The sequence below is a fragment of the Benincasa hispida genome, chromosome 8 (assembly GCF_027475165.1).
Source record: "Benincasa hispida cultivar pf3 chromosome 8, pf3_genome.v1.1, whole genome shotgun sequence".
In the NCBI taxonomy this organism is placed as follows: domain Eukaryota; kingdom Viridiplantae; phylum Streptophyta; class Magnoliopsida; order Cucurbitales; family Cucurbitaceae; genus Benincasa; species Benincasa hispida.
This window is the reverse complement of record NC_143485.1, coordinates 34841056-34861553: the sequence shown is the minus strand read 5'-3', so window position 1 is coordinate 34861553 and position 20498 is coordinate 34841056. Positions and strand designations below refer to the sequence as shown.

Genomic DNA, 20498 nt, shown 5'->3' with positions numbered 1-20498 from the left:
TTAGTTTAATCTTTTAAATCGGTTTAATAGGATTAAATTGATTTGAATAAAAGATTAAATTTGTAATAAATCTATTTATAAGGGCCCTTTTGTCTAAGGCGGGTTCTGGCTAGGCTGGGGTATTTAAGCTGACGGAAATGGAACACCCCTGCCTGGGAACCTACCTGGAAAGGTGAATTAGATAAATTTGTTACAAGCATGCAACAGTTGATTAATGTTCGGTAAAGTGTTTAATGAATGTTGATCAAAAGTTGTTTAACTTTCCAAAGTAAGTATTACTTTTGGGCAAACCTAAACAGACACTTAGTAAAAAATAATTAACCGTGTTTTTCTAAGTGAATTAAACCCTAGGTTGTTAAAATACTCAGTGGGAGGAAAAGATATATATGATATGTCAATTCCACTCACATTTCTCCCTTAATGTTCACACTGTGAGATTTATGCTTGGCCTCGTGGTGCCCTGGGAGCGTCCCCCTTCGGTGATGTTTGCATGGGTCAATATCAAGGTGAATAGAGAGAGTATTTATAGTAAATGAGATAATGATGTGTGTCAACATGTCCTGCGGTCTCTTTTATTGGTTTGCACCGTGAGACCTTCTTGCACGATCTCGAGGCGCGCTGGGAGCATCCCATTTTGGATGGTTTGTGCAGTTGGTCAATATCAAGGTGAACTCTATAAATGGATACGGTCGCTTTAGTTTTTGTTCCAATCGGTTTTTCCCTTTGGTAGGCTTCTTGGGGCGGAACTCTAGGATCTAAAATGAAGGGTCACACTTACTGGAAATTGTTAAGCAAGTTAATGATTTATTAACCAAATAAATGATGGCTAATCATTATAGGAATAAGAGTTATTCTGGTGTAATGGTTAGTTGAAAGTGTCTCAATTCAGTGGAATGATAAATTGACTACCATTCGGTGGTTTTTTTCCTAAACCTCTGAAGCGTCATTGCAAAACTAGATGTTTTTATGGGGTTCATTTAGATTTTACTAAACCTAATTGGATTTATTTTTTAAGAGTAATGCTAAAATCTAACATAGATCAATATGTTTGGCTTTTCAGCAACATGTCAATGTATGATTTTTCGTTAGTTGCCTTTTCTAATTTGACCGATTACATGATGTGGAAAGAGTCTATTAAAACATATTTCGTGGTAAACGACCTCAATTTTGTAATGTTTGAGGAGTGTTCTCAAGTCCCAAACCTTGATGCACCGCGAAATGTTTGTAATGCATATGAGGTGTGGATGAAGGCTAATTCGATAACCAGACTTCACATTTTGGCAAGCATACCTGAGGCATTGGCCAAAAGGGTTGAGAACATGGTCATTGCACGTGAGATCATGAACTCGTTGCAAAAATTATTTGAACGTAAGTTCTCACTTTTTAAGCAAAATGGGATTGATGACAAGATAATCTCCATTCCTTATTGAATGTCAAGGGACTAACAGAGAAAACAATTGTTGCTGACTCTGATGAAGTTCATCGACGAGAATTGTTCTCTAAAATGGAACTTGGAGTTTATAATCTAGGTTCTGATACTGATCCCACTACTCTCAAGAAAAGGAAGAAATCTAAAGATGATAAATGTGATTTATTTGTCTTAGAGACGTGTTTGGTAGATAATGATGATTCTGCCTGGATACTTGATTCAGGTGCTACTAACCACGTATGTTCTTCCATCAAGGATTTAGTTCCTGGAAATAGCTGGAAGCTGGAGAGTTGACTCTTAGAGTCGGTACTGGTGAGGCCATTTCAGCTGTTTCTGTAGGCAGGCTTAAGTTATTTTTGGACAAGAAACGATATATGTTACTGGATAACGTTTATGTAGTTCTTCATATCAAAAGGAACTTAATTTCAGTTTCTTGTCTGATTGAACAAAATTATACCATCTCCTTTTCTGAGAATAAAGTATTTATTTTTAAGAATGATATGGAGATTGGTTTTGGTTCAATGGAAAATAACTTGTTGTACTAAGGTCGTTAGTCATAAAAGCCTTGCTTAATACAGAAATGTTCAAAACAACAACAATTATAAAAAGACTAAGAGTTTCTCCTAAAGAAAATGTTCATCTTTGGCATCTAAGGTTAGGTAACATTAATCTCAATAGGATTGAGAAGTTGGTGAAATGTGGACTTCTAAATGGGTTAAAAGAAAACTCTTTGCCAGTATATGAATCTTACCTTGAAGGAAAAATGACCAAACGACCTTTTATTGGAAAAGGTTATAGAGCCAAGGAAACCTTGGAGCTTATACATTCAGACCTCTGTGGTCTGATGAGTGTAAGAGCACGAGGTGGGTATGAATATTTCATCTCTTTCATAGATGATTATTCTAGATATGGGTATCCATACCTAATGCAACATAAGTCTGACGCTCTTAAAAAGTTCAAGGAGTATAAGACTTAAGTTGAAAACTTGTTAGGTAAAAAGATAAAAACATTACGATCTGATCGTGGTGGAGAGTATATGGATTTAGAATTCCATAACTATATGATAGAACATGAAATCATGTCTCAACTCTCAGCCCTAGGTACACTTCAGCAGAATGGTGGATCATAAAGGAGAAATAGAACCATGTTGGACATGGTTCGGTCTATTATAAGTTATGCTCATCCTCCAGACACATTTTGGGGATATGCAATAGAGACTGCAATTTACATTCTGAACAATGTTTCCTCAAAGAGTGTTTCTGAAACACCTTTTGAGTTATGAAGAGGCCGTAAAGGTAGTTTACGCCACTTCAGGATTTGGGGATGTCCAGCCCACGTGCTTGTGGCTAACCTTAAAAAGTTGGAAATTTGTTTGAAAGTATGCCTATTTGTAGGTTACCCCAAAGAAACGAGAGGTGGATACTTCTATGATCCAAGTGAGAATAATGTGTTTGTACCGACAAATGCTATCTTCTTGGAAGAAGACCACATAAGGGATCATAAGCCATGAAATAAACTAGTTTTAAATGAGATTTCTTATGAGATACTGGGAGTTCAACAAGAGTTGTTGAACAGGCTGATAGATCAACAAGAGTTGTTGATGTCAGTTTATCTAGTCAACCATCTCAAGAGTTGAGATTGCCTTGACATAGTGGGAGGGTTGTGAACCCACCTGTATGCTACATGGGTTTAACAGTAGCCCAAAACATCATATCTGATGATGGAGTTGAGGATTGGTTGTCTTATAAGCAAGCAATTGAAAGATGAATGAAGTAAAGTCATGAATCAGAAAATGGAGTCTATGTCCTTCAATTCTGTCTGGGAGCTTGTAGATCAACCTGATGGGGTAAAACCTATAGGTTGTAAATGGATATACAAGAGGAAAAGAGGTGTAGATGGAAAGGTACAGACCTTTAAGGCTAGACTTGTGGCAAAGGGTTATACCCAGGTTGAGGGAGTGGACTATGAAGAAACTTTCTCACCTATTGTCATGTTAAAATCTATAGAATCCTATCCATAGCCACATTTTATGATTATGAGATATGGAAAATAGACGTCAAGACTGCCTTTTTGAATGGTAATCTTGAGGAGACCATCTACATGACTTAACCAGAAGAATTCATTCAATAAGATCAAGAGCAAAAAGTTTGCAAGCTTAATCAGTCCATTTATGGACTGAAACAAGCATCTAGATCTTGGAACATACGATTTGATATTGCGATCAAATCTTATGGATTTGATTAAAATGTTGATGAGCCTTGTGTTTACAAGAAAATCATCAATAGCTCAGTAGCTTTCCTTGTGTTATAGTGGATGATATCCTACTCATTGGGAATGATGTAGGTTTTTTAACTGACGTTAAGAAATGGCTAGCCACACAATTTCAAATGAAAGATTTGGGAGAGGCGTAGTTTGTTTTAAGGATCCAGATCATAAGGGATCGTAAGAACAAAAGGTTGGCCTTGTCTTAGGCATCGTATATTGACAAGATGCTTGTTAGATATTCAATGAAAAATTTCAAGAAGGGTTTATTACCTTTCAGGCATGAAATTATTTTGTCTAAGGAATAGTGTCCTAAGACACCTCAAAAGGTTGAGGAAATGAGACGGGTTTCATATGCATCGGTTGTTGGTAGCCTTATGTATGCAATGTTATGTACTAGACCTGACATTTGCTATGCAATAGGGATTGCCAATCGATATCAGTCCAATCCAAGATTAGATCACTGGATGGCGGTCAAAACGATCCTCAAGTATCTTTGGAGAATAAGGGACCATATGCTTGTGTATGGAGATAAAGATTTGATCCTTAAAGGATATACCGACTCTAACGTATAGAGATTCTCGGAAATCAACATCAGGGTCAATGTTCACTCTGAATGAAGGGGCTATAGTTTGGTGAAGCATGAAGCAAGGATGCATCGTAGACTCCACTATGGAAGCCGAATACGTAGTTGCTCGTGAAGCTGCTAAAGAGGCTATTTGGCTTAGGAAGATTCTTACTGATTTGGAAGTTGTTCCAAATACGTCTTTGCCGATCACACTTTATTGTGATAACAGCGAGGCTGTGGCAAATTCTAAGGAACCTCAGAGTCACTAAAGAGGCAAGCACATAGAACAAAAGTATTATTTGATCTAGGAGATTGTGCATCGCAGTGATGTGATTGTCACAAAGATCTCGTTGGAGCACAACGTTGTTTATCCGTTTACAAAGGCTCTCACGGCTAAAGTGTTCGAGGGTCATCTAGAGAGTTTGGGTCTACACCTTGTCTAGGGCAAGTGGGAGATGGGGTATAGTGTATGCCCTAGTTTATTGTATTTTGTATTGTTTTTTTATTGTACATTAGTCTCCCGAGGCTTTATGACAAGTGGGAACTTGTTGGGAATAGTGTCCTAAATCTCCTGGTAGTCTCATAGTTTATAAACTCTGTAAACATATTGTTATTAATAAAATAAGTGTTGTTTTTTAAGCATTTACTCAACCCAATAAACTAAGATCCCCGGTTATTTTATGTAAATTTAAACAAGTATGTAGAGACATAAGTGGATCTTGTTTAAATTAATAACCTAAATAGTTTGTAGTAATGAATAAGAAGGGATACCTTATCCTTGTGACACTACAGATACGACCTATTTTGTAGATGTTACAAATGTTGTAAAGTACTACAAATGATCTGATCCTAATCATTCATGTGAAGACATGCGAGTAAGGGTATCCTATATAAAGAGTTTGTATAAGATCGGACCACGAAATGATTAGTCTCTTTATATAACGCCGTTGATAATTAAGACTTACATTTCACTAGGATGGCCATATGTGACATGACTTGAATCTTTAATGAGTTGGGAACTCTTGCCTATGAGGGCGGTCTTTTGATTTGTATGGGTGAGAGTGGCCAGATTCTCAACTCAACAAGCCTACCATTTTGGGGATTCGTCTGATTGGGGAGCTGGGAACTCAACTACACAAGACGGAATTCACTCCTTCCCCGAAGTAGGGGTAAGTAGATAAATTGCTCCTTTAAGGGCTAATTTCGAGTCTTGAACATAGTGGTCACACCCTCTCTTGGGAAGAGAGGACTCAGTCCTAGTGGGACTATGACTTATTGTTCATTAGAGAAATAAGTGGTACTTAAGAAATTAAATGTAACTACAGGAGAAAAACAGTAAATTGGCCTAGTTGTACTTACGAGCAATTTGTGAAGGGTCATCGCACTATTGATTGGTTATATCCAATGGACACAAATATATCTATAGTGCGAGGAGTGCTACTGTCGGTCTTTAGTGGAATGCTCGATAGTTAACAGATGGTGGATATCGTGATTAAAGAGTTTAATCAGTTATTCACATACCGTTGGAGCTTCAAGCTACAGGTCTATAAGGTCCCCTTGGTAGCTCAATGGGTTCAAGTTGAGAATTATATTTTGGGTTAGTTTGAAGTATTCAAATTAACAAGAGAAAATTTAATTATATATGATATAATTAAATTGATTCAATTATATACGATGTATTTGATACATTATTTGATTGGAGGAATTAATATAAATACGATTTATATTAAATACCATAAAATGGAAAAAGAACTATGATTTATATATTTCATATGATGCAATATTAAAACTATAGGTTATAAATATAATATGATAAGTTGATTATTGTATTTATTTATAATTTATTAATTATATGATAATTAATAATTCTTTTTCTCTATAACCGACTTGAGTGAGAGATTATTTGTGGTTTTATAGTAACTGTGAGATAAAAAGGAAAAATTGTTTTCCAAATTAATTCAGTCGTATCATCTCATAAAAACACTATCGAGTAAAAACTAGTTTTATAAACGATAACTTCAGAGCCTAAACGATCAAGTATCAAGTTTATTATATGATAGTTACTCGTTGCTACACGATCGAGTATTAAGTCTATACGATAGAATTCCTTCCTCTGTCACATACTCAATCGTTTATTCCTCCATCCCTCTATCTAAAATACAGAGCCCACAACTTCTAGATTCTCACATCAAGAATACCAAAGTAGCCTCGTGGTGGTGTCGAGTTATGTTCGAGGGTCGATGATCGAGTTGTACTCGATTGTGATCGAGGTTTTTCCAGTTCGTGCTGTTTACTGAATTGCTTGTTGCATTTGTGTTGTTTGGACGCATTCAAGTTTGATCGAGGGAAATACGTGAAGAAAGAGTTCTTAAAAGGTATTGTACTTGATTCCTTTGTTTGTTCTTTAAGAAGCATGCTATAATTTAGTCTTTATGCATAATTGTTTCTATTAGACTGTAAATGTATGTGTTCTTTCTCAATGGAGTTTGGAACGATCCGCTTTTGCTCACTGGTTCTCTAGTTTTAGAGTTCCTTTGAGGTCTTCTGTGTGTTCCCAACAAACTTCTCTGTCTTGGAGGCTTTTCCACCTCTTCGGGAACTCTTCCAAACCTGGTCCTGGTCTTCCAATTCTGTCACTTATTCCATCAAGTCTCTCATTGACTTCTTCCTCTGTCGTTCTCTTCATCATAGCAGGAAGGCGGTCACCGCCTTACATCACTCATCGACAGAGTAGGGGTGATAGGGTTTCAATCTACTTACGTGGATGACAGGGTGAATCTCCATCCACGATGGTAATTGCACCCGATAAGAGGATCTCCCAACCTTTTTAATGACTTCCACTGGTCCTTTATAGCAGCTCACAAGACGACGTTCTCTTTGGCCTCAACATCGAAACTGACTTAGGCATAATCTTACCTGAACTTTGTCCCCTAGTAGGAAATCTCGGCGTCCGGGCTTTCCTCTCCTCCCCTTTGGAAGCAGGGACTTGTGTAAATTGTCCGGCTCGAAAACACGACACTTTTCCAAGATAACCTAGAATGTCATGAGGGGCTTTCTCTTCTGTAGTTCCAACTGACTCATGGGTGAGGTCCTTCTCCAATTGGAGGGTCAAGATCATCTTTATCCCATTTGGTTGTTTGATCCCGGCATGCACAATTGTGGGTGTAGACCCTATGGTCACTAAGCATTTGGCAAGGGGTATCGATATTACCTTGTTCTCAGGCAAGAATACCATCCCCAACACCATATCAAAGTCGTCAATTTTAACGATCATGAAATCGGGCCACTCCAATCCCCCAACTTTACAACTATTCTCTTTACCATTCTTTTAATAGGCAAGGCCGTAGAGTTCACTACTTTCATTTTACCTGTGCCTTCTTCCCAACGGAGGTTCAACCGTCTAGCTTATGTTTCAGACATAAAATTATGGGTTGCTCCCGAGTCAATAATGATACTCTTGGTCGATCTATAGTTAACCAAAGCATCTACATACATTAGTCTACCTTTTTTTGGGTTCCTTCGTTTCTTCAATATTCTTTTGGAGGGCAGCTAAAAATCTTAGGGCCCTAACTTGTAGGGCTTCATCTTCCTCTGCTTGTATATTCTCATCCTCTACCTGAACAGCTTTGCCTTTCGGGTCTAAGGCTAATGAGGCTTGAAAAGCGTTAAAGGCTGCTCGTTTCTGATATCACTCTTTTTGTGTTGCCCCTTACATATACAACAGGATATGGGCCGATAAAATTTTTGCTAATTTTGCCCCCACCTTGTTTCCAGTCTTTCTGTTGAAATGGTTTGTCATCCCTACTAGTGTCTGTCTTCCCCACTATTTCTCAATGAGCTCGAACCATTGGTCTTTCTCCCTCTATTAGGGGATCTCGAGTGTTGCCTCGTCTTTTGAGATACATCAGTTAAGTCGAACAATCGTTCGACCACTGCATACGTAGCTGGAAGATCCTATACTTTCTGTTCATACAATATTGTTTTTGCTTACAATTTTAGACCTTCGACAGAATAAAAACTTTATGTTTTTGGGGACATATCTCTTATGTCCAACATCAACCCAAAAAATTGTTTCACATAGTCCCTAATATTGCCATTATGTTTCAATTCTCATAGCTTACGTCTTGCCAAAATTTCAACATTCACGGGGAATAACTGAGAACGTAACTCTTTTTTCAGTCTCTCCCACGTGGTGATCATGCACCAACCCTCTTAGATGTCCATGAAACGGGACCTCCACCATAACTTAGCATCCTCCACTAGATAAATCATCGCTAATGTGATCCTTGACTTTTCAGTCATTGTGTTCGTAGCTCTGAAATACTGCTCCATATCAAAGATAAAATTTTTTAACGCTTTCGCGTCATGAGCCCCACAGAAGGGCTTAGGCTCGGGTACTTTTACCCTGTTGAATTAGTTGCCCCCAGCTGGGGCTTGATTTCCCACCGCTCTCATGGTGAGGTTAACTTTTACACTGATGTCCGCAATCTCTACCCGGATGACATTGAGGGTTGCTCGAAAGTCTTTGGATAACTCAGTCATCATCTGAATTATCACTTTTTGTGAGCTGTCTAGTTTTTTGACAGGCTCTTCCATAGAGCCAACGGAGCTCGACAAGCCATCCCCTCGCTCGAAAGTACCAGTTCTCATAGCTTTTGCCTCTAGGGTCTCAACCCTTTTCAACAAGTCCCTGACAACCATCCTGTCTAAGCGGCCAGCCACTGCGTCAATTTCATCGATCTTGTCAGAGACTTCTTTTAACCGAGCTTCTAGGAACCGAACTTGATCAGGAACTTCTATTAGATAGAGCATTTGTTCTTTTATCTCGACCAACCAGCCAACATGAGACTTGCCCAACTATTTCGTAGAAGACATGAACACAATTTTTCAACTCCACGAGTCGACTTGGCTCTGATACCAACTATCATAATCGCACCCTCGTAAGGGTCTCGAGGCAATTGTGCGGCACTTGTTCTCACCCTTGAACAAGTCAACCAATCCAAATCCGATTAGTCGATAGCATAACCGGCGTTTCTAACAACCTCCACCCCCGTTCTTGAAAAAATGTTTTAGAAAACGGGTTTAAAGGAAAAGGTTTTCACAAATATTTGAAAGCATGATTAAGCAATGAAAATTAGTCATATAGCTAAAGAGCCATAAGCAACAATACGGTTTTATAGCATACAACTCACTATTATAAGGATATGATGATTAGTCTTACCCCCATATAGTGCATTCTGAACAAAAACACATCCCCCACCCTTGCATATGGAAATGGGCGAGCGGTCATACACTAAGAAAAGTACATAGAAAGTAAACTATCTAGCAAAAGGAAATAGATAGAATGAAAGCGGTAAAAAGGGGTGGAGGCGGACATGCGGCCATGGGCAATACGCATTGGACAAGCATGACCATGACACCCTACACACATTCTAAATGCATATTTTTTCATATATAAATTTTATTAATGTAGTTTAAAAATCACAGTAATTTAATGTATCTCTTGTTCTTAAGAGTCCGTTTGGGATTAAGTTTGGATTGTAAAAGTGATTTTGAAGTAATTCTAATCGTTTTAAGTGTTTGATAAAACTGAGGAGCCTTTTTAAATATAAAAAATATTTACACTTTATAGTAAAATGTTTCAAAAGTACTTTAATTTTTGCTATAAAGTATGAATATTTTTGGGATTTTTCTATTTATAAGAATTTTCCTAAAATTGATTGTATATTAGTTTTGTAAAAAATCATTTTTTTTATTTACTTGTATGAGCAAAATATGGTAATTAGTAGCTTTCTAGAATGGATTTTCTAAAAATCTGCAGCCTCCATTAACTAACTGTAAAACTGTAAATTTTATCCTCTTAAAAATATGCCTCCATTAATAAACTTTGGTTGTATGCAGGTAATCTTCAACTTCAACTTTCGTTACTTTATAAATTACTGCTCTTTTATTTATTTTTAGTATTTTCAAATGTATAATTAATTTTGTATCATGCTAGGATTTTTAAAGTATAGAAAAAAATATAAAAAAAACAAAAATCGGGAGAGGTCTATATGCAATATTACATAAATATATAAAAAAAAATGATAAAAGTGACCCACATGTTGAGAAAAATTGGAATGTTCATAATTATTATTTCAATAAAAAATAGAGAAGTACTTCAAAATTCTCATAGTGGATCACAATAATATTATTATTTTTGCATTCATAAATTTAAAATTAAGAGATTATATTGTTACAAACTCGATGATAACAAGATTTACCTAATGAACTTTTATTTTCTTATTATATATATATTATTATAATTGAAAAACATTTGGTTAGATATTATATATTATAATAATGGTTTCTCCTAATACTTTATTATACAAAATAAATATTTATTAAAGTATTGTAAAAGTGTTTAGAATAATAATATCTTACTTTGTCATTACAATTAAGCAAGAATTTAGTATTTATTTACCAACACTTTTTCATTTTCAAAATCGAAATTTACCAAACACAAATTTACTTAATTTTCAAGCTAATTATCTTTAAAGCAAAGTTGACAACAATTATTTTAAAAGTTACAACAACCTCAAACGAAGCCTAAGACATCTTTCATCAATATAAATTCACTATATATATATGAGAAAATTTTCTAGAAAAAATGTCAAACTATTTATAAAAATAGTAAAAAAATATAGACTTCTATTAGCTCTATCACTTAGTATCAATGAACTTCTATCAGTTTCCATTATTGATAGATAATAATAAACTTCTGTTGACCTCTATCAAATAAAATTAAATTTTACTAGGTAAGTAGTTTTTTTTTTTTTTTTAAATCCCCATATATATATGTATTGATGATTTGGGAAGCCACTCATTAAAAGAAGTCACTTCGCATTTCGAAATTATCAGTATTCTCGGTGAAATGACAATAATTGTTGAAATGATAATAATTAGAATTTATTCATAGTATAATTCAAAAAGAAAAAGAAAAAGAGAGCATCTATGATAATTAGTTGTAAATTTGTAATTGTACTGAAAATTCTGTAATGACGATCCGACCGAGTCGAGGCCCAGAGAGCCCATAATTTTCTCTAACGGGCCGAGTTTGTCGGCCCAAACGTGAACGTTTAACTCGACTCGGTCTCGGTTAGGGAGGTCGTTCAAGTTCGTGGTATTTTCTGAAACTCTGGTGGCTGAGGTTTTAGCTGATAAACCCTAGAAAACCAGAGCAGCTTAAGCAAGGTGTCAGCTTCTTCTCTTTCATTATCAGTTCGAAATTCTAGCAAAAATCATCACTTTGAAGTCAATGCCATGGTTGTACCGGAGGAGAAAGTTCCCTCCTCATCAGAGGTAGAGGCAATGAACAAAAGGCGCAAGAGGAAGAGACCCAAGAAAAATCTTCCTTCAACGGGTGCCGAAGAATCGGAACTTCAAAATCCAGTGAAAGGTGAAGAAGAAGAAGGGGAAGGAGATGCTGAAGGAAATATTTCAGAGGAGAAAGTGAAAAAAGACGAGAAGAGGAAGAAGAAGAGGAAGACGAAAACAAAGACGAAGGGCGAGTTGGAGGAGGAAGGACACGAAAATGATGATGGTGAGGAGGGTGAGGATGGCATGGAAGGGAAAGTTGAGAACGATGAGGAGAAAGAGAACGAGGAAAAGAAGGTTAAAACTGGTGGATCAGGGATTATGACTACTGTTTCGTTTGATTCGCTTGACCTGTCGGAGAAAACTCTCCGGGCGATTAAAGACATGGGATTTGAGCATATGACTCAGGTTAGATTTCTTATTAAGCGGTTGATTGTCTAATATTCATGATTCTATAGGTGTTATTTTGCATAGTTGGAGTTCTTTTTATAGGGTGCTCCTCCTTTTTGTGGGTGGATCTTTTTTGTATGCCTTGTATGCCTTGTATTCCTTATTTTTTTGTTCAAGAAAGTGCTTATTCTCATAAAAAAAAATGGTCTAATATTTGAGAATTTTTAATTTTATACACAATCTACTTTTTGGGGTTTCCTCTCTTGTTCAGTTGCTTACGTCGTTAAGGCCCATGTAGGGATTGAACTCAATTTCAATTATAGGTAAGACTTCTACTAATAACTATTTGATTTGAACTTGGAGTTGAAGTACGCAAGTCGCAAGTATTATATTTTGAGGTCGTGAATGGGAATGCAGGAAAAAATTTCAGCGCGTGACTAATGGTATTCAATTGATTAAGACCGGCTTCCCCCCCATTTAAAAACATCTTTATACATTTGTGGAAATCACGTTGCCTCAGGCGAATCAAGTTCCTCATATGGGAGACTGCCCATCGGCAATGGATAGACTTCAGAAACGTTGTCCATGGTTCCAGATTTCTCCCTCGTGGTGCTGTCTTTTTTGAAAAGACAGTGAATCACAAAGGCACATTTTCTTCCATTGCCAATTTGCTGTTCATATCTGGAATATTGCTCCTTCTTAGGCTCAATCGATTGGATCAGAATGCTGATTATTGAACACCCCTTCAAGGCATCAAAAAATTTCTATAGGAGAACATTGTTTGTGCTGTTTTATGGAAGATTTGGGATGAACGAAACACTAGGATTTTTAAGGACACGGAAGGATCATCTAAGGAAGTGCTCGATCTTTCCATTTCCAGTGCTTTTTTTTGGTGTAAAAATATTGAGCCCTTTACTAATCATGGCTTAAATATCCTCGTTGCTAATTGGAGAAATCTTTTGTAATCCCTATTATGGGTTTTCTATATCTCCTTTGTAGCTCTTTGGATATTTCATTCATCAGTAAAATTGTTTCTTATCCAAATTAAAAAAAAAAAAAAGCTTTGATTAACCTTGATATTAACTATAAATAGTTTTTAATGGGGTAAGCTGAACACTCGAATATGGGTTGGAGTTATTTTAATGAATCTTGCACAGATTTTGTTTTTGTTTGTTTGTTTTTTTTTTTTTCCTACAACAAATGGTGTATGGGATTTGAGTCTAACTTAATACATGGACTTGCATATTTTTAAATTTTCCTGACATTATGAATGTAGATTCAAGCCAAAGCTATTCCACCTTCTCTGGTTGGGAAGGATATTCTTGGAGCCGCAAGGACTGGATCTGGGAAAACTCTTGCCTTCCTTATACCAGCTGTGGAGTTGCTACATCACATCTGCTTTACTCCTCGTAATGGAACTGGTGTTATTGTGATTTGCCCAACACGGGAGCTTGCAATGCAGGTTGGTCGAATTTCCCCCCTAACCTGCATTTCTCTTATAATAATTTAGTTCTTGATGACTCCTCATATTGATGCCAAAGGAGCTTACGAATTTTTCAAAAAATGCTTCAATTTGTATTAATGAAAAAGGAATTGTAATTACAAAGATACAAAGTTTTTTTTTTCTTTTAATATTCGTGAGAGTTCGGGCCACCTTACGCGCACCTCGATTGATCTCATGGGACAATCTGCTTGACCCTACAACATTTGGATGTCAAGAAAACTGGTAGGAGATTAAATTCTAAATAGGTGGCCACTATGGATTAAACCCATGACCTCGGAATGTTCCCTTATTTATCACTAGGTCAACCCATTATGATTGATACAAAGTAATTATGAAACCAACTTGGACTCACTCCCTAGATCTGACTTCAACAATTATATATTTTTTTAAAAATGAAGTAAGAACTTCTTTCATGATCGAAAATTTCCAAGAGAATAAAAATCTCCCTTTAAGCTTTATCAATAAAGCAACCCAACAAAAACAAAATTTTTAGAAGAATACTACGAACTTCGTTGCTATAATAGGGCTAGATCACTAAGAACATTTCTTTTCTTCAACCTTCCTTCCATCTCAGCTCTGTTGATATTATTACTGACTGGCCATTTTTAATAATTCAGACACATGAAGTGGCAAAAGAGCTTCTCAAATATCATTCACAGACACTTGGCCTTGTTACTGGTGGTTCTAGCCGACAAGCTGAGGCTGATCGTATTACAAAGGGGGTCAATCTATTAATAGCAACCCCTGGTCGACTTCTTGACCATCTTCAGCATACCAAGAATTTTGTGTTTAAAAATTTGAAGGTAATGCGGCCTACTTTCCATTTTCTTGCCATTATTGATATATGTTGGAAAATATTTTTGTCAGTGCTAAGTAAAGACTGGACTTTTGAAAATTTGTTGCAAGTGACTTGCACTATGAACTCATTCCTGCCAGCATGAGGTCTGCCTCATGTTCTCTGTTTTTTTTTTCCAGTCTCAGTTTTTTGGATAAGAAACTATTTCACTGATAATAGGCTTATATATTAATTAAGTTGGTTTTTATCACCTCTAAGAAATTTCAAATTTTCATTTCCTATTCTCGGTGTCTTAGATTTGCACTTGAGTAACTCATTGAATTATGTTGGTAATTTCCTGTATGTAATCTTCAATCTTATAATGCGCAAGAACATTCTGTCTAAATGTCTTTTGCAGTGCCTCATAATTGATGAAGCAGACAGGATATTGGAAACCAATTTTGAGGAGGAAATGAAACAAATTATAAAGCTTCTACCAAAGGTAATTGACCATTGTTGTATGCCTTTTTCAATATGATTATTGAGCTTTTTCGAGACTAGTCTTAATTATTAAAAATTGCACTATCACTATTTTCGTCGTTGTTATTATTATGGTGGGTATCATTCTTTTCCTCGTGCAATACTGTAATCTGTTGGTATTTCAATTTGCATATTATTTGCAGAATAGGCAGACTGCTTTGTTCTCAGCAACCCAAACACAAAAGGTTTGTGCATTACATTCAACTTTTATACTTTCTCTCCTTGGTTTTTCTTCTTTTGTACCATATGAACTTCTATTTCTTTGTCCATTTGGATTGATTTTGGTCTCTCCATCCCCTCCGATCTCCCAAAAAAAAAAAAAAAACAGGTTGAAGATCTTGTTCGCTTGTCGTTTCAGTCAACTCCTATTTATATTGATGTGGATGATGGAAGAACAAAGGTAAAATAATCTACTGTTGCATATATGTTAATTTAATATGAAGTCCTTGCTTCTGATTGATTGAATTGGATGCGTCGTTGTAGGTCACCAATGAGGGGTTGCAACAAGGTTATTGTGTTGTGCCCAGTTCTAAAAGATTCATTCTTCTATATTCCTTCTTGAAGAGAAATTTATCTAAGAAAGTAATGGTCTTCTTCTCATCTTGTAACTCTGTAAAATTCCATGCGGACCTTCTTAGATACATTAAGGTCGACTGCATGGATATCCATGGAAAGCAAAAGCAGCAGAAGAGAACTTCTACCTTCTTTTCCTTCATCAAGGCTGAGACTGGGATCCTACTATGTACTGATGTTGCTGCACGAGGACTTGACATACCCGCAGTTGTATGTTATCTTCTTTTTTATCCTTTGATTTATTATCCATGTGCGAGCATACTTGTAGTGTTCGTTTGGGATTTGGGATTTGGGATGTGGGGCTCCTTTTCACCTTTGAGTTCTTTGAGGGTGGAAGTGTGTCCCCTAATACTCTGTCTGGATTCATTAAAAGAGATCAATTCTGTGAGCATAAACTTTGGAAGGATGAGGAAGCGAAGTACTAAAATTGTTCGAAATTTTCAATGACTATAGAACATAACTGATAGCATTTGTATTTACTTCATAGTTGACATCTCGTATCTACTTTCATTGTGGACTGGCCTCTGAAAAATGCTTATTAAAATTACCGAGTTAACTGATAATAATGGTTTTACATTTCTTAAGCCATTTATCTTAATATGTATATATCATTGATTCGCCATGCTCATTTCTATATCTCAGGATTGGATTGTGCAGTACGATCCTCCAGATGAACCCAAGGTGCCTCTTACTCCTTAATTATGTCACGTCTCATTTAGTATCCTTGTAATTCCTATACTATATTTGTCAAATAGGTCATTCTTATACTGATTGAGTTAAACGTTGTGTGAAATTATTGATTTTAGGAATATATTCATAGAGTTGGTCGAACAGCTCGAGGGGAAGGTAGCAAAGGAAATGCCCTGCTTTTCTTGATTCCTGAAGAGCTTCAATTTCTTAGCTATCTAAAGGTTTGGTATTTTCCCTAAAAATCCATATTGAATTATTTGTTTTAAGTAGTATTAGAGGCGAAGCTCAGACTTTCATACATTTTGCTAATGTCAAGCATCGCCGTTGCAGTTAACTGAACCTAATTGTATATAGGAGCTTGTTTGCATAGGAGAGATTAACATATATAGTTTCACTAGTGTTCTGCCCTTTTAATAGTTCGAGTGTGGTTCATGTTCTATTGGCAGGCAGCAAAAGTTCCCGTGAAAGAGTACGAGTTCAGTGATAAGAAACTGGCCAACGTGCAATCTCATCTAGTAATTCCCTTGTCCTCTCGAGTACATCCAATATTACTCATCCATTGGTTCTAATCCTGGACTCTTTTGAATGATGCAGGAGAAGCTGGTTGGCAGCAATTATTATTTGAACCAGTCGGCTAAGGATGCTTACAGATCCTATTTATTAGCTTACAATTCACATTCGATGAAAGATATTTTCAATGTCCATCGTCTTGATCTTCAGGTACTGACTAATTTTTTCTCATCTAACCCATATATATAAATCTCAGCATGCATGCTTATCAAGATAATTCGCCTATGGTACGTCATTTTCTTCTAAAATCAAAGGGAGAAGGGCTTCACTAACTAAAATATGGTGGATACCTGTTGTTCAAATAAATAAGTTTTTGTTCATATGAAAATGAGTGCATCCTCGGAATTGATTTTGAAATTATCAACATCGCTTTTTTCATGTTTAAAATCACGTCGAAACATGCTTTTAGTGGTTCGAAATTAATTTAATATTTTATTTTACACTTTTAAATGCAATTTTCATTTAACCATCATGACACCTAATGGTAAATAAGGGAACATTCCTTTGATAAAGGGCTAGGTCATGGAATCGATCAATTGTGGTCACCTACCTAGGATTTAATATCCTTACGAGTTTCCTTGACGTCCAAATGTTGTAGGATCAGGTGAGTTGTCCCGTGAGATTAGTTGAGGTGTGCGTAAGTTGGCTTGGACACTCATTGATATAAAAAAAATGCAATTTTCATTCCATCGAAATCAATTTTGAATAATAAAAAATATGTTTCACATTTTAAAATCACTCCCAAACATGCCTTGAGTGTATTTTATCACATCTTGAAGTTTTCTGCTAGAAGATCTCGATGAGAGATAAGAGGAAGAGGAAGCTTTCTATATTCTGACTGGTATGTGTATGTGAACAGGGTGTTGCTGCTTCATTCTGCTTTTCCAACCCTCCAAAGGTGAACCTTAATATTGACAGCAGTGCCTCAAAATTCAGGAAGAAAACGCGTAAAGTAGAAGGGAGCAGCAACAACAGGTTCAGTAAGAGGAAGAATGAAGGAGATGAGAGGCAATTTGTAAGATACTAGCTCGACTGCTGTTACTCAACAAACCCCTCCATCAATATTTTACTTTTGTTCAAATTTCATAGTTCAGGAAATTTTTACATTTATTTCCTGATGTTCCTACAATAGTCTGGTAACCAGATGTGATTTTGTATCCTAATATTTATACCCTAGGAAATTTTTTTAATGACAGCCACTTATTAAATTACACTGTGATGTAAATTTCTGGAATTTTTACATTTTCAAGGATTGAGGTCGAAATAAGAGAGTGAATTGATATTTTAGTTTTAAAAAATTTATTAAACACGAAAAAATAAACAATTATAATATATATATTAAGAGCATTTATCTACTACCATTTTTACCTTCCAGGTTTTTTTGTTTTTATAATTTTTTCTGAAATATTGGATATTTTTTCAGTATCACAATTTTGCATAATTGAAACAACCTTTTCTATTTATTGTCTTCGACATTTTAAATTTTGCTTGGATTACCTATCTTATTGCTTATTTAACATATAAATATAATATAAATAATGTAAATATAAGTATAAAATGTCATTAATGTTAAATATAATAATTATTTACGTTTATGTTCAGACATTTCAATAAAATATATTTTTTTAATCAGTCAAAAAAATTGACACCGGTTAATAAGAGATGCAGTTGGACTGTACTAAAATTATTTCATAAATAATTAAACCCTAAACTATCACTGTCAATCAACTAACTTATAGCCATCACATAGAAGAATTTCAACCTATATCTTGTTTCTTTGTAATTTTGTTATTAATAACATATTTAACCATCTCCAAACTTCCTGAACTACAATCAGAGCAGAATAAACAATTCATTCATAACACTGAAAAAAAGATAAGAACATTAAAAACAAAATCCAAATAAATGAATGAATCAATCCCTTCCCCTAAAACCCTACTCCAAGGAATCTTTCCTAAAACACCCTGTTCAAATGGACGGAAACAGAGCAAAGAACAACATCAAGAACATTCCCAAGATTGAAGATGAAACAGAGACCAAATTAGAATCTTCAGCAGCATTCTTGCTATGTGGTGGAGCAGTGGGTGGCTGAGGAGGATTCAAAGGTTCCAACACTTTGATTATCATTCTTTGGCCTTTCTGACAATGCCCTGAAACTCCACTAATAAAATAAAACAAACCTGCTCTGTCAAGCTTTACAACACTATCTCCATTGTTCTCAAAAAACAGAGGTTTTGAAGAACCACACTGTTTGTACTCTTCCTCTGTAACCATCATCACTGAATCTTTCTCGTACTTGAAATCTAACACAACCATCAATCAAATTAACAAAATTTTCAGATGGGTATTGGAAAAAACAATCCTTTTTTTTTTCTTTTGGCAAAATTGGGTACTTACGGACAGTGTCATCAATATTGAATCTGTTGTGAGAAGCCCATTTGTTGTATTTGTCAGCTTCTTTTGGTTTAGGGACAGCCCATCCATCTTCATCGCCGACGAGGAAATCGATGCTAATTGCAGAGAAGAAATGGAAGGAGAGAAAGAGGAAGAAGAAAGCAAATGGGAGAGGTTTGAAGGGAGAAGAACAGAGGAGAAAAGACATGGTGTTGTGAATTAAATGAAGGGAAAATTGGGGAATTTTGAGAATTGAAAGGATGAAAAAGGGTTAAATAGAGAGAAATGAAGGAATGAGTTAGTTGGAAGAAGAGAGAAGTGGAGCAAGTGAAGAGATTTTGGCGGTCAGCGTGAAGAAAGGGATTCCCTTTGAATTGCTATAAATGGCTTTCTCCTTTATTATTATTATTTTTTTTTGTTGAGTTATAACGGCGGTAATATTTTATAAGCAAAACAAAAATATTTCAAACATTATAAGGCTTTCAAAAAAAATTTGGAGTATAAATTATCCGCATTTCTTACCATGATTTGTAATTGTTTTCTATTACGATAAAAGAAAATTTTGGATATTCCTTTTGTGCTTTCCAAGAAATTGTCCAATAAAATTATGATATATGATAATTTTTTTAAAATATATTTTTTAATATTTTTCTTTGTTAACAAGAAAATGTTGCACTTAATCATTATCCTTACGATAATTTTTTTCTAGTTTAATCCTAACACATATGTTTGAGTTTTGGAAAATACTTTTAAATAGTCTCTAAATTAATTTAATCCCAGTGGACTAAAAAAAAATGATGTGACATTGAATATACAATTTTTGAATGATTAGTAATTTTATTAGTTTTATATTATTTTATTCTTGATAATGTAGAAAAAGAAGTACAAAAATTTGAAGTGTATAAAAAAAAAAGTAAAAATTATTTCATTCTAAATAAAAATTATGTCTAAAGAGGAAGCGTAATTATTTTGTTTTTTGTTTGAGGGTTTTGAAAATTAAACTTATTTCTTCTGCATTTCTTATAATGATTTATATATTTCTTATAAGTATATTGGTTGAATTCTTAGCCAATTTTTTTTAATAAAAAAAAATAATTTAAAAACTACTATTTTTAGTTTTCAAATTTTGACTTAGTTTTCTAAATCATTGGTAAAAAATAGATAACAAATGGGAAAAAAAATTAGAGGTAAAAATAATGTTTATAGACTTAATTTTCAAAAACAAAAAATCCAAAATCAAATGGTTACCAAATGAGGTATTAATTTTTTTTTCTAATAGGAAGTAAACATTGAATTTGATGTCGTAAGTACAAACTATAGACTAGCTGAACTAGACTCATGTAGTGTCTAAATATTAAGTTAACAGTATTATTTTGATACATTTACTTTAAATAAGTTATGAATAAGAATCGAAATTAGGATTTAAGGTTTCAATTTGAACAAATTT

The 20498-nt window shown here is 35.1% G+C and overlaps 2 protein-coding genes across 2 annotated transcripts; one reads left to right on the top strand and one right to left on the bottom strand.

Moving 5' to 3' along the window:
- The first annotated feature begins 11404 nt into the window (after positions 1–11404).
- On the top strand, positions 11405–18018 carry LOC120083592 (DEAD-box ATP-dependent RNA helicase 51-like). The gene is made up of 12 exons (XM_039039412.2): positions 11405–12023; positions 13282–13467; positions 14127–14312; positions 14703–14786; positions 14968–15009; positions 15153–15224; positions 15308–15607; positions 16040–16078; positions 16204–16308; positions 16534–16602; positions 16682–16807; positions 17517–18018. Exons 1-12 carry the CDS (start codon positions 11562–11564, stop codon positions 17682–17684), a joined length of 1839 nt encoding a protein of 612 aa, XP_038895340.1. The 5' UTR covers positions 11405–11561; the 3' UTR covers positions 17685–18018.
- A 459-nt stretch (positions 18019–18477) lies between these two features.
- On the bottom strand, positions 18478–19380 carry LOC120082416 (early nodulin-like protein 6). Its single transcript, XM_039037576.2, has 2 exons — positions 19055–19380; positions 18478–18960 (listed from the first exon to the last, which is right to left on the bottom strand). Exons 1-2 carry the CDS (start codon positions 19257–19259, stop codon positions 18626–18628), a joined length of 540 nt encoding a protein of 179 aa, XP_038893504.1. The 5' UTR covers positions 19260–19380; the 3' UTR covers positions 18478–18625.
- Between the last annotated feature and the right edge of the window lie 1118 nt (positions 19381–20498).